Source organism: Ammospiza caudacuta, chromosome 7 (assembly GCF_027887145.1).
Source record: "Ammospiza caudacuta isolate bAmmCau1 chromosome 7, bAmmCau1.pri, whole genome shotgun sequence".
In the NCBI taxonomy this organism is placed as follows: domain Eukaryota; kingdom Metazoa; phylum Chordata; class Aves; order Passeriformes; family Passerellidae; genus Ammospiza; species Ammospiza caudacuta.
This window is the reverse complement of record NC_080599.1, coordinates 47,795,320-47,809,910: the sequence shown is the minus strand read 5'-3', so window position 1 is coordinate 47,809,910 and position 14,591 is coordinate 47,795,320. Positions and strand designations below refer to the sequence as shown.

General features: G+C 42.1%; 1 protein-coding gene across 1 annotated transcript in view; it reads left to right on the top strand.

Moving 5' to 3' along the window:
• Positions 1–1,082: 1,082 nt before the first annotated feature.
• Positions 1,083–14,591, top strand: part of LRRC7 (leucine rich repeat containing 7) — a 59,763-nt gene continuing 46,254 nt past the window's right edge. Inside the window, exons 1-6 of the mRNA XM_058808472.1 lie at positions 1,083–1,171; positions 2,738–2,940; positions 6,606–6,723; positions 7,552–7,630; positions 8,369–8,458; positions 10,608–10,664. Coding sequence (XP_058664455.1) covers positions 1,117–1,171; positions 2,738–2,940; positions 6,606–6,723; positions 7,552–7,630; positions 8,369–8,458; positions 10,608–10,664 — 602 coding nt within the window. The 5' untranslated portion in view covers positions 1,083–1,116. The remainder of the gene's footprint in view (positions 1,172–2,737; positions 2,941–6,605; positions 6,724–7,551; positions 7,631–8,368; positions 8,459–10,607; positions 10,665–14,591) is intronic.

Here is a 14,591-nt window from a genome sequence, read left to right as displayed (position 1 = left end):
AGGTAAATTCTGGGGTATTGGGACAAACTGGGCAATTCCCAGTGCCTTCCTTGGGTCAGAGGAGGGAGAAGCTGCCCTGGAACCCCCCAGGAGTCCTGGTGAATGCTCCAGAAAGGGCTCCTGCTTTCCAAACAAGTCCTTTATGGGATTTGGAGAAAATGGGAATGTGCTTTAGAGAACAGGAGGTTCAGATTGGATTCTTTGTTGGAGATTTAGATGGGACGCTGGGAAGTAATTCCATATTAATGGTGTTGATTGTGCTGCTAAAAGAGAAGGAAAACAGGAGCAGGAAAACCATCCCTGTGTGAGATGTGTGACAAAGGAGGCACTGAGGAGAATTCCCTGCTGCTCTGGAAATAATCCCTATTTTTTGAACCCTCTGACGGATGTTTTACTGCTCATTCCAGCCCTGCCACACTCCCATCCACACTCCCAAGTTCTCTGTTTTCAGCATTTCTCTTTAGTAACTTTCTAGCTCTGCCAGGTCCCTGCAACTGGGGTTTCTTGGAGTTTTCTGAATGAAATTAGAAGGGTAGGAGGGGTTTGATGTTTGGTCAGACAGCTCAGGCTGCTGCCTTTGGCTCTGGTTATTCTGGGTATTTATTGAATTTTGGCTCTGCTTGTGGCACTGCAACAACTCCCTGAGACGCCAGCCCTTCTGTGAAGTGTTCTGTGGAAAACTTGTTTGGGAGAAAAATTAAATCCATCATTAATGCATCCTGCAAACCAGCAAATTAGAAATTGATTTCTCCTGCCAATCACTCAGAGGCCGCTTCTGGAGCTTTTTGTAGCAGCACTTCCACCACCCCTGTCCTGCACCCACTGCTGGACTCTTCAGGAGAGCCCAGAATTGCAGAATTGGGGCTGGAAGGGATCTTAAATCCCATTCCATCCCACCCCTGCCGTGGCAAGGACACCTTCCACTGCCCCAGGCTGCTCCTGGCACAATTTAGGGATCCAGGGGCAGCCACAGCTGCTCTGGGAACCCCATCCCAGCCAGGAATCCCATCCCAAGGCATTTGGAGTGTTGGATTCTGTCAAGCCGTTTCATCCCATCTTTAAATCAGCTGGGTGAGCCTGCAGCAGTTTTCTCTGTCTTTCCAGCAGGTGAGGGAAATGTCTTCTCCTGTGGCTCCTGACAAACAGGGATTAGTGTTTTCCTGCACAAAAGGTCCGTGAATTGAGGAGGGATTGTAAGTTATTGTAATTGATTTCCATAAAGCTCCTCTTTTCCTCAGCTGAAGGAGTTTCTTTATAAGACAATAAACTGCAGGAGCTGATAATGAGCTGCTTGCTGGAGCTGAAAAGGAGCAGGTTATTTTATGCTGCTTTTCTCATTTATCTGTCTTTATTCAAGAAATAATCTGATTTTGGAGCTCTTTTGGAGGCTCTGATTTTCCTGTGTAATGTATGATGTGGAGCAGTGACCTCAGGACTCGGCTGTGGGGAATTTCAGTTCTGAAATGGGGAGAAGAACCAAGCTCTGGTGCTTCCAGGGGGAGTGGGAGAGGGATGAGGAATCCCCTGCAGGGATTAAGGGATGGATGAAGCTGCTGTGTCCCTGAGCCTTTTCCATCAGCAACCACCAGCATGGAGGAAAGGATCTCTGAACGTCAGCAGAGAGCAAAATGCAGGGAAGGAAAGTGTAATTACCAGAGCTGGAATTAGTCCAGGGTAGGAATTAATAATGCTGAAATTAATAAAAAGTTTAATTACCACGAGCCCACAGGGCGTGAAATTCTGCTCCTTTCAATCATAGCCCAGGTCCTTCCATTCCATACTGGTGCTTGCTACAAAAACCTTATTTTGCTTTATTTGGACTAATTCAGTGCATTGTTTTCCTAAATCTAATCCTTGGGAGTGATATGGAAAATGGGAGTTGAAGGTTGAGCCCTCCTTGCCTTTGTGGTAAATGGGTTTCAGGACAGCCTGGTTTATCCAGAATGTTTAAGTAACTCCTAAAGGCGTCCAGGATGGATTTAGGGACTGCTTGATGTGTTCCAACTCTGCTTTTGGAGCGTTCCCCCATCCTGAAGTGGTTTTGTTCCACAAGGAGTAGGGCACTGTGTAAAGTTACTCACTGAGTTAGAGGTGCACACACATACTGGGGCTCCACCACTGGGACTGAGGGTGGGAGAAGTTTGGCAAAACTTCCTGGATGTGTATTTTAGTGCAGGAAAAGGAATGGGTTTTGCTAAATCCCCTCTTGGAGCTTCCAGCAGAGCCTGGTGGCACGGGAGGAGCAGGAATGGTTTGGGATCACTCTGTAGCCAAGGGTTCCATCCCTGCTTTCCTCAGCTGCTGCAGGAAACTCTGGGAGCAGCATGGGGAGCTCTGCTGGTGTGGGGGATCCAGGGATAATTCCCATTTCCCACAGGAATCACACCCAGGTACATCCCTGCCAGCTCTGGGCCAGGGACCGGCCTTGGCTCTGTGCTTCCATGGGTGGGTTTGGATCCTGTGCCTTCCCATTTTTCCATTACAGCCAGGCTTGTGGCTGGACTAGGTGTGTTCCCATCCATCCCAGAGCAGGGAGCAGCTGCAGGGTCCAGGTTTTCTCCTTGCACTCCAAATCCCACCTTCCATTCCAGCAAGGTGCCACAGACACCACACAGTGTGCACTCTGGACATCCCTGGGCAAAACTGCTTTTCATGAGCTGCAATCCAAGCATAACTCCCAAGAACATTCCCCCAAAAGGCTGCTGAAATCCCCATTTTCCTCCCTTTTTCCCTGCAGTATGCTGCTTGGAGATGACCAGCAAAAGGAAGCTGATCGGGCGCCTGGTGCCGTGCCGGTGTTTCCGCGGCGAGGAGGAGATCGTCTCCGTGCTGGACTACTCCCACTGCGGCCTGCAGCAGGTGCCAAAGGAGGTCTTCAACTTCGAGAGGACCCTGGAGGAGCTCTACCTCGATGCCAACCAGATTGAGGAGCTTCCCAAGGTAATCCACGTCCTGCTGGGGTGCCAGGGCAAAGCTGGGGCGTGTGCCCGGCTCTGGGGATGCTGAGCTGCTGGGGAGAGGTGGAGATGGGGGCTCCAGGGATGTTCCTTGGAATCAGGGCTGGACTGGGAGGAGAAGGGGCTCCTGTTCCTTCTTCACAGCACGGGAATGGGGCAGCTTGGAGCCTGGAACTGGGAAAAACAAATTCTGCAAAATAAATGGTTCTGGCCCCAGAAATTCCTGTGGTACCCAGTACCTGGATCAGGAGTCACTGATGCCTGTGGATCCTCTCCATCCTTGCTTTTCCCTCAGGATCAGCCCCTTATCCTTGTAGGATATTCCTGGCAATGCCAGGGCTGTCCCCTGTGTCAGGATCAGCCCTTTATCCCTGTAGGACATTCCTGGGAATATCAGGGCTGTCCTTCCTATCAGGATCAGCCCTTTATCCCTGTGGGATATTTCTGGGAATATCAGGGCTGCTCTCCATGTCAGGATCAGCCCTTCATCCCCGTGGGACATTCCTGGCAATGCCAGGTCTGTCCCCTGTGTCAGGATCAGCCCTTTATCCCTATAGGATATTGCTGGGAATGCCAAGTGTCCAAGCAGGAGTTTCAGAACTGCCCTGAAATCATCCAAGCCATCCTTCCCCTGTAAAATTCCCCTTCTGGAACCTTCCAACCCGCTCTCCTGCTGATCAATGTTTGCTGTAAGGAATTAGAACCTACTGTAACCAAAATGTTCTGGAAACAAAGGAGGGAAGGGTGGAAAAACCAATTAGTGGCAGGTGCTGGTTCCATAATGAAGTGTGAAGGGACGGGATCCAGGCCTTAATGGAATTTTTTCTCCACAATAATGAAAGATGCTTACAAATCTTTAATTAAACATTGCTTCATTCTCCATCAGCTTACAGCAAATTTCCTGGTTTTGCTGCACAGAGACTTTGTAAAAAATCCATTTACAGAAGTACAAAATGGGCTTTTCCATGCCATGGGGTTGCTTTGCTGGGATGTGATGGTTCATCGCTTGGGAGGTCTCGCTCTGTGGAGGAATTCTGCACAGATGGTGGGGCAGGGCCACCAAAATCCCTTTATTTTCATGGAAAAATGCTGTGGAGAGCTGTCTGAACTCTCCTGGAGACACAGCACAGAACCAGCTGGGTTCTATCCCCAGAAATCCCAAATGGATCCTGGGGAAAACCTGCTCAGGAAGCCCTGAGGTCCCATCTTCTCCTTCTTCTTCTTCTTCTTCTTCTTCTTCTTCTTCTTCTTCTTCTTCTTCTAATAATAATAATAATAATAATAATAATAATAATAATAATAATAATAATTCCCTTCTTTTCCTTCTGCTACTGAGGAATACTGGAAGTCTCTCATTTAGGGAGGGATTTTTGGGATATTTAGGTTGGACCTCTTGGAATGATCGAAGTGTTTCCAAAAACAAATATATCAGAGCAAGATGCTGTATGGAAAAAATGAGGACCAAAGGGAAGCGGTCCAAAATGCTGAAGCTGGGATGAAGGTGATAATTTAAATTTAGAGTAAATCAAGTTTAACATAATCTTGGCCATGTGGAAGAGAAGATTAATGGCAGTGTTAATAGCACTCATCGGTTTTTGTCTTAAGCCTTTATTAATTGTAACCAGGAATTCAACAGCTGAAATAATTCCTTTATCAAATTTTCTGCTCGAGGTGTTTTTGCTGCAGAGCTCAAGGCTTTTTTTTTTTCATCTCTGAATTAATATTCCAGGAGAGAAAATGCCTTCTTTTTTCCCCCATGAAACTGGCACTGTAATACTTAACATGAACTTTTGTGTTTTACATTAAATTCTACCACTCTCTCCTCCTTCTGCAAATGTGTTTTCAAAGATTTTATTCCAGAGGAAATTTTTGGACATTTTCTGTTCTTTGCCATATATTCTGTGCCCCTGATATTAAAAAATTCTTTTGAATCAAAACTCTTGGTCATGTTTTATTATTTAATGAGAAAACAACTAAGTCCAGCTCTACTTTAGTTTCACGTGATGCTCCGAAGTCCAGTAAATTATTTTGCATTGAACTGATGCCTTAAACTCATTCTGCCTGATCTTATTTTTGCTTTCCATTGAAGTATCATACTGATGATTCTTTCCCTGCTGATTTTCAGTTCTTCATTTCTTGTATTTCTCTGTTTTTTTAAGGATTTACAAGATGTTTTTATACTTCTAACTCTCTTTTTTTGGCTAAATTCAGCCAAGTCTTTTTATTCTCTTTGCCTTTGACTTCATTCTCCTGCTGCAAAAAATCTTTTATTTGTGTGAGTCAAGTGAATTGATGACTAATAAAGGGAAAATTGATCTGGATGAGAGTGGAGTCATTGGAATCAGCATCCAGAGAAACATGAGTGGGCTGGAGTTCTCCCCAGAGGTGCAGAATAAAACCCTGATTTCATAACTCAGAGCTCGGTAGCATCACTTGGATTTGGTCTGAGAGGAATTAAAGTTGTTTCATGGGCAGAGGGAATGGTGATTCCAACAAAATCCTGATGGCCAGGGAGCTCTGGAAACTGGGAAAAATATCTGTTAAGCATCCAGTGGTTGAAAAAAAAGCAATTTTGGGACTTCATTCCATGGCTCATATTCCTTCTGATGCTTCATAAAATCATTCCAGAGGGAAGATTTTTAATTTGGCTTCTCCCTCCAGCACTTCCAAAGCCTTGGGTGTGTCCAGCTGGGGTCAGAACTGGAAGTTCCAAGCCTTCCTCTGCTCCCAAAGGAATTCCTGGTGAAAACTGGGAATCCACTTCTGTAAAATTGGAATTTGATAGAAAAATTAGAATTGAGTCCTGAATTTTGGGAAGGGGTTTCAGGAAAGTATGTTTTGGATAATGCCAAAGCATTTTTGCATCTTGAGGATAATTATTTAATCTGAATGCAGTCACAGTATTTTAAAATCTGCCATGAAATTTAATTAGGAAATTGAATATTTTAATTTAGCAGGGGGCACAAAAACTTGGGAATTTTTATGACAAATATGAAACACAGCAATAAACTGAATTATATGCAATGATATCAGAATCAAAAGATATTCATTGCAGTGAATTTACAGGTTTTGAGTAGCTTTGAACATCCTTGCTACCCATGACCTGTTTGTCATATCCCCTATCAATGTCACATTTTCTGAAAAATCCCTTTGCCAGGATTTCTTCTCCTGGGAAGCTGAGAAGCCTCAGAGAAAAAGGAAAGCAATATTATCTCATTTGCTTCTCCTGTGTTTTGCTGCTTTGGAATGTGGTTGGAGATTGTTTATCCAACACGTGAATTGTTTTGACTCAATGACCAATCACAGCCAGGCTGTGTCAGACTCTGAGGAGAGAGTCACGAGTTTTTAATTAGCATCTTGTTAAGATCCTTCTGTAAGGATCCTTTCTCTATTCTTTAGTATAGTTTTAGGATAGCATTCTTTTATATAAAATAATAAATTAGCCTTCTAAGAACATGGAGTCAGAATCATCGTTTCCTCCTTCATCCTGGGGACCCAGCAAATACCACAATCCCCGGGAATGTCTTCCCAAAAGCCCCCCTGGGAGGGTGGGATTCTGCTGTGGCCAGGGGGTGTTTGTGCTGATTGTGTGTCAGTAAGGATCCCAAATGGATTTATTTCTTCTGCCCCGCGGAACCCCCGGAACAGCAACTGTTCAACTGCCAGGCCCTGCGCAAGCTGAGCATCCCCGACAACGACCTGTCCAGCCTCCCCACGTCCATCGCCAGCCTGGTCAACCTCCGTGAGCTCGACATCAGCAAGAATGGTGAGGGCTCCCCTTCCCCAGCATCCCCAAAAAAAAAAAACCAGGAGCTGAGATGGAGTTTTGGCTCCCCGTGGCCTGGAAATTCGCGCTCCGTCTGAGGTTCCGCGCGCGGCGCCTTGTGGGAGGGTCTGTGCAAATCCAGCTCTAGTTTTTCCTTTAAAAATTGAGTTTTCTTCAGTGTCCTGTGCTCTGGGGACACTGCCCAGCTGGGAGTAGGAATGTGAGGCCAGTTTTCCATGCACTTAGGAACATTCCACTCCCAAAGGGGTTCAGAGCTCGCTGAGCTCTTCTGTGGGGGTTTAAACAATTCCCAGGATTTATCTGGGCTGGTTTGCTGCTGTGCAATCCAAAATCTGGGAATTTTCATTCCATTCTCATATCAATGGGCCTAAAAACCTTTGCTGTCTGAGCTTGAGGGTCTTCATTTTTAAAAAATGAGGCTTAGGAACTCCTGGAAACATTGGGAAATTTCTTGTCAGAGGAGGGTCTGGAGACTCTGAGGATTCTGTGACAGAAAAGCAGTTTGGGAAGGGATGAAGGCACAAATCTCAGCACAAATTATGTCACTGTTAATTCTAGAATATTATATAAACCAAACACTATCAGAAAAGTTATAATTTTGTATTTTCATGTATTTATTTAGAACTTGAGCCCTTTTGGATGATAATTCCAAACTATGTTTCCTTCCTTCTCCAGCTGAAGTCTGAGCTGGAAATCCCAACTGAGCATTTATGAACAGACTAGGCTGAACAGTTTTTGTGTAGATAATATTTGTCTATATCTAATAAATATTTTTGTGCATCTAATACTCTTTCCATGTTTTTTTAGGAATCCAAGATTTCCCAGAAAACATTAAGTGTTGTAAGTGTTTAACAATAATCGAAGCCAGCGTCAACCCCGTGTCCAAGTGAGTACCAGGAGCTCGTTTTGCTCATTCCAAGGGCACAAAATGAGCTCAGGCTTAATCTGAATGTCTTTCTAATTGTTTGAATTTAAACAATTTAAATTTGTTTCTAATTTAAACCCAGGGTGGGTTTGTCTGAGATCTGAGTACTCTGGTAGTGCCAGTCAGGCTGGGCAGTATCCATATACAGGGGTGAGGCTTCACCTGGACACTTGGCCAGCCTTTATTCTTTATTCCTTCCAAAATCTTGCAAAAACAGCAACAAAAAATGAGTTGTAAATGCAAGATTTACAAAATGGAGTGAAGGGGAGAAAGGGTGAAATGTTGATGTTTCATTTCAGTTTAAAAAAAATAGAAATAGATGAGGGAGAGGGACAAAGAATGAGAGGAAAAGAGAAGGAGGAAAAAGGAAAAAGATTAAGATAAAAGAGAGAAAGAGAAGGGAGGAGAGGAAGAAGAGAGAGGACAGGGAGAGGGAGAGGAGACCTTTAGTTTAAATCTCTCAAGCAAGAAGGGAGCAAAAGCTGCCGTCCCCTGAATATGCCAGGCCTTTGCATTTCCTGTTTGTAGCAATGCAGAGAAGATGGGAATGGGCAAAAATGTCTGTTAAAAGTGAGCTCTTCAGGAGAATTTGGGTGGAAGTAGGTGAGAGAGAAAGTCACCTTTCTACTTCTAAATATACATTGTTATTATCTCCATGGCAACTCGGGGTGAGCATTAAGGTTTGCTCTGTTTTTTTAGGCTGCCAGATGGCTTCACACAACTTCTAAATTTGACCCAGCTCTATCTAAACGATGCCTTTTTGGAGTTTCTTCCAGCTAACTTTGGAAGGTAAGGATGAGTCACCACAGCACATCCCTGTCCCTGAACCCGGCTCAGGCTCCGAGGGACAGGCTCAAAGCTGGCTCCCCTTGAAAAACTGAGCACAAACCCAGAGATTTTGGCTTTTCAGCCGTGTTTTTGGGAGTGTCAGCAGGATGGGGTGGGGAGGTGATGGAGGCTGGGGAGAGGTGAGGAGCAGCATCCCCCTGCAGCGACTCAGCTGCGGCAGGGCCAGGGGCACCGGGCTCCTCTCAGGTCCCCTCCTGGTGACAGAGGGACAGGAGGGTGCAGAGCTGTGGCTCAGCAGGGCAGGGAGGGGTGGCTGAGGGGGCTGCAACGGGCAAAGGTGGAGCGTGGGAGCAGAACCAGGGAGAGGAGCCCAGAGACAGCGGGGCAGGAGGGCGGGGAGAGAGGGCAAAAATAAACCCAGCAGGAGCGGAGCCAGAAATGTCAGGTGAGGACAGAGCAGGGGTGGTGGCAGCAGGGTGCAGTGGCTTTGGCTCTCTAATTAGAATTTCACCAGTTCTTTAGATGTCCCAGCCGAGGCACCGACTGGTGAGGTGGGTTCAGTGCTGCCAGCCACCAGTGCACCCATCCACCTCCTGCTCGGGACAGGACCGGGAGAAAGGCGAAGCAGCTCAAAACATTAAAAGGGCGTAAAGAACATTTTATTAACAGTAATAAAATGGGAAAAAAGGAGTATGAATCAAAGCAAACCCTTCAGAACACTTCTCCTGCCCCCACAAGCTTCTCTTTTCCCAGTGGACACAGAGTGAGCCCAATTCCCACAGGAGCTGGGGTCCCCACCCTGCACAGCCCTGGCAGAAATGGGGAATTTATCCCACTGGGAACTGCTGGGATTTCTGCCCTTGGATTGGCACCTGGGCAAGAGTTCAGGAGAAAAAAGATCAGCAGGGAAAAGCTCTGGTTTTATTACAGAATTCACCAAGCCCAGCTTTAGGCTGGTCCCTGCGGCCACCTGGGTGAAAGTTCTATTGTTTATTTAATTTATTTTTATTTATTTATTTTTATTTATTTCATTTATTGTTATTTACTTTATTTATTTTTATTTATTTCATTTATTATTTATTTGTTTGTTTGTTTGTTTATTATCTAAGGGAACATTTGCTCATCTCTCCAAACCAAATGACAAAATGTGACAAACTCCTGCTGGGAGTGACACTGGGCTGTTCAGGCCGGGGGAGATAAAAATGTTGGGGTACTATTATTTTATTTTATTTTATTTTATTTTATTTTATTTTATTTTATTTTGTTTCATTTCATTTCATTTCATTTCATTTCTTCTATTATTATTGTATTTTATTTTTATATTATTATGTCTATATATTATTTCTTCTATTATTATTATTGATATTATTATTAATAATATTATTATTATTCCATATTATTATTCCATATTATTATTCCATGTTATTGCTGTTGTTATTATTACTATAATAATAATTATTATAATCACACCCCCTGGGGCAGGCCTGAGCACCTCTGAGAAACACAAAATCCCAGCAGGAGGCAGGGAATTGTTTGCCTGTGAGGAGTGTGTGGGATGCCAGGATAAGCCCCAATTCCTGCCCCTGAAGTCAGATCTAAATCCAAATATCCAGGAAAGGGATGGATGGAGCCCTCAGTGTGGTGTTTGTGCCCATCCTGCTCTGGCAGAGCCCTGCTGGGGCTTGGGCTGATAATTTGGGGATTAAGGTTTAGGAGCTTAAATCTTTCAGCAGAAAACATTTTATTCCACAAGTGCTGATTTTATATGAACTCAGTGACTCTAATTCCTTTATTATTGTTGTTATTTCCTCCTGTCTCATCTATTTGGGACCTTACACTTACAAACCTTGCTCTGGTTTTCTTGGGTTTTTTTTGTTTCTTCCAAATTTCCCAACTTTTCCTGTGTTTGGAAGCACTAATAAAATCAATTTAAAATTGCTGGGAAAACCTGATAAATGTCAGAGCTTTTCGGGAGAACTCAGATCAGGGCAGACATTGCGTGAAATTATTTGGCTCTGATTTTTGTCCCACAAGAACTGGACTTTGGATTATTTTGCATTAAACAGACTTCTTAAAATTAGAATAAATAATTTCTAACAATTCTGATGGATTCTTCAAATGCATTAATTATTTTCTCTCCTATTCCCAGACTTGTCAAATTGCGAATTTTGGAGTTAAGAGAAAACCACTTGAAAACTCTACCAAAGTAAGTGCTGGGGTATTTACAATTATTCACCTGGAATTTCCAAAAGTGCCAAATATCTGGATTGGTAGCAATGCAGTGGTGATGTTTCTGTTATGAGTTGGTTTTTGGTTTTCATTTATAAAATAAATTCTACTGAAGGTTTTTAGCCAAAAAAACCAAACCAATGAACGATTCCATGATATAAGGGAAGATGGACAATGGTTGATCAGCTGAGTGTCACTAAAAAGCCAAAATTTGATCTTTTAAGATAAATATCTGATATTTTAAGATAATTATCAGACATTTTAAGATAAATATCTGCTATTTTAAGATAAATAATCAAAACTGGGAAGCACCAGATGAGCTAACCCTGGTCAGTGATGCTGTGGCGGTGTTTTATTCACCAAGGACTCATCTGAAGTGTTGAAAACACCCTCAGGAAAATATTTTATCCTCATGGTCTGTCCAGAATTAAATGTTTTGGGCTTTACTGCGCCAGCAGGATACTGAGTCCCTTCTGCCCAAGATTATTTAAGTGGGGTTTAAGAGGACAAAAAGTTCTCAAAAGTAAATTCCAGCCCTGGGTTGATCCTTCACATGGGGCACCAAAAATTATTATTGTTGTTTTTAGTGAAAGGATGGAATTATTTTAAAGTTTAAAATTATTTATTGTTTAGATAAACAGTAGTCTCAGAGATTGTGAGATTTTAAAGGAGTAAGTTGTTGATTATAGCTTAGGAGTAGTTACAAGTTTCTTCATTATGATAGATATAATTTATGTATCATATCATATATCATATCGTATCATATCATATAACGTATCAATCTAAAAATATATACTATTATTTTTATATTATTATATTAGCATCTATTTTTATTTATAATAGATCTATTATTTATAATATAAAAGATATATCTATATTATAATATAAATATATTCTATTATATTATAGATCTATTATAATATTATAATATATATTTTATAATATTATATAGTATATGATATCATATAATTATATATATTATAATATATAATATATATTACATATTATAATTTCTATAATATATAATTTTTTAAACTAATAGGCAGTTGTTCCAGGGTTTATTCTACTTTTCTAACATATCACTTACTTCTGTTGTACTGTGGATACTTTCGTCTAATGGGCTTTTAACTTACATGCACATTTCTATTCTAACTTTTAAACTCTTAGCTTTATTAAACTGCACTTTTATATTATAAACTCTTCACTATTTTATTAATACAGTTTCTCACTCAAGGCATGTACTTATAACTATAGAAACATAATTTGATGGTTTCGTTATGTTTCTGTTTTATGTCTGTGTCTGCTTTATGTTTAATGTTTTATCTTGTATTTTTACTTTATGTTTTATGTTTAATGTCTGTATCTTGTACTTTTGCATTAATCTAAGTTTATTCTAGGGCTGTAGATCCAATCTTTTGGTTGTCTGGGGAAGTTTTTCTTTTTCCAATTCCCACCCCTGGGCAGAGGAAAACCTTCCTGAGGTTCTGGGGGATTTGTTCCCAAATTCCTCTGGAAAATCGTGGGATTGCAGGGACCTCCTTGGGGCCTGGTGACTCAGCACCAGGGGTCTGCAGGGATGAGAAATTCCCTGGATTTGCTGTTCTCATCCTCTGACTCACGGCTCTCTGCAGATCTTTGGGGGTTTTTGGCAGCAGGAATTGTTTTCCTGCAGGACCTGCTGGAAAAATGACATCCAATGGATCCTTTCCAAAGGAGCAAGTCCTGATGTAGGGAAAAAAAAACCCAGAAAAATAGGATTTCTCCTGGACTTCAGGATTAATTTGCTTCTTGGGAAGGAGTAGTTGCAGCGCCCAGAAAATGGGCAGGATTCTGAGGGAACACAGTCAGAATTTGGGATTTAATGTGCAAAGTCACATCCTAAGGGACCAGCGGGAATTTGGGGGTAAATCAGGAGCTCTCCAGCTGGGAATGAGGGATGGGAGAGTTTGAGGGGTGTGAAATGCCTGGGAGCCATGGATCCAAATGGATTTATCAGGGAATTCTCACCTGAGCCCAAGGGATGTTTGTGCCATGGGGCAGATTCCAGACTCCTCCGAAAGTAAAAAAAAAATCAGAATAAAATCAGAATATTCCTGATTGCTCTCAGGAGCCCAACAGGATCTTCAAACCCCCCAAAAAAAATCAGTTTAGGGGTGAAAAAAGGGGGAGAGCTCATTTGGGAAACGGGAAAGGCTGGAGCAGGTCCTGATAGGAAAAACAGGGATTGCACAGTGAAGGGTAAGGGACGGCCTAAAAATAATGATATTTATCTAAAAAAACAGAGTTGAGGGGAGATATTTCAGTGTTTGTGTGAGCTCCCAGGGAATGTATTCACTGGGGAAACTGGGGAAATGGGCTGAAAGCAGCCAGAAACGGGACACTCCATGCCCGATGACAACGTGTGACTCCTCAGCGCTTTGATCTCCTCTGCTCTCCTTTGTTTGGGCTGCTCTGCTCCGTGGGGCTTTCAGGCTGAAATCCCTGAAATCATCAGATTTTCCAGCTCCCTCTTTGCAATCTTCCAAAATATTCCTTCCTTGTCCTTCTCCTGCTGCTTGGAGTCAGGAATGGAAGGACTTCATGGACAGGATGATGATGATGATGATGGGCTGGAGGTTTATTTTCCTTTTTCCTTGATTTTCCTTTTTCCTTGATTTTCCTTTTTCCTTTATGTTCCTCTTGTTAAAATCACTCATTTTATCTCTGTTTTCAGCCTTAAAATCGAAACCAGTTTTGGTTTTGAATTCATGTTTTAATTCATGATTCTTTCAGGCTCTGACCGTACCCAAACAGCCCCCTGTGAAAATAGAGGGTTGGTTTCAGCCCCCCAGTTTTATTAATTCTTTTTGCTGTCAAAATTCAGATTTTTCCCTTGAAAAGTTGTTGTTTTGCTTTACCTGTTGTGGGCAATGGAATGTAGGAATTTTCTGCTTTGCCTTTTTCTCCAAATCCCTCAGGCTGGGCTGAATTTCTGGGGTTCTTAGCTGCCACAATTTAAGTTACAAAAGGATTTCTGTGCATTCAATTATGTAAAAATTTAATTTTCCTATTTTGTATAATATTTTCCTATCGATGATCCAATATTTTCCTTGATCAAGGGGAAATTGGATAAATATTCCTCTCATAATTTAAAACCAAGGACAGCCTGGTTAAAATTTTCCATTAAAAGGAGAAACGGACACAGGAAGGATCTTCCTTAATTAAGATTTTCCTTCTGGGTAATGAATGAAGGGGTGAAAGCAAGATTTTGGTGCAGTTATAATTGAAAATATCTGGTCTGGCTTCCCAATTAGATATTGGGGAAAAAACTTGGGAGAAAAACACATTTTTCACCCACAAGAACTTCCTCTTAGGAATTTCCCTAAAATGGAATTTTCTCAGTGCTTAGAATTCCAAGCGTACTTTGATTTTTTTTTCTGTAAATACAATGTGAAAAAATGACATTTTTATCTGTCATTCATTCCATTTTTTCCCCAGGCCTTCCCACTTTTTTCCATATATCTCTTCCCCCCCAGATTTAGAGATAGACCCAAAGCTTTAATTTGAATTAATCCCACCAAATGAATGTGCCAGGAACCCACAAATCCCCAGAATGTGGGAAAAAATCATTTGGGAGCAAGGCAGAGTGGGGAAGTTTTCCTGTTCTTGCTGAAATTCAGATTTATTGGGATCATTTGCAACTCTTATTTATTGTTATTTCTTAAAGTGCTGGGACCGTGTATAAGGAGGTTAAACACATTAAGGTTTTTTAGCAGCATCCTAAAAATTGCGTTAAAAGCAGATTTTTGTCTTGTTTTTGAAACAAAATCAGGTGAATTAAACAAGAATCTTCCTATTATCAACAACAGAGGCCGTTTTGCAGAAGTTAATTTTGAACATTTGAAGTTTCTAGCCCCATGGAGTG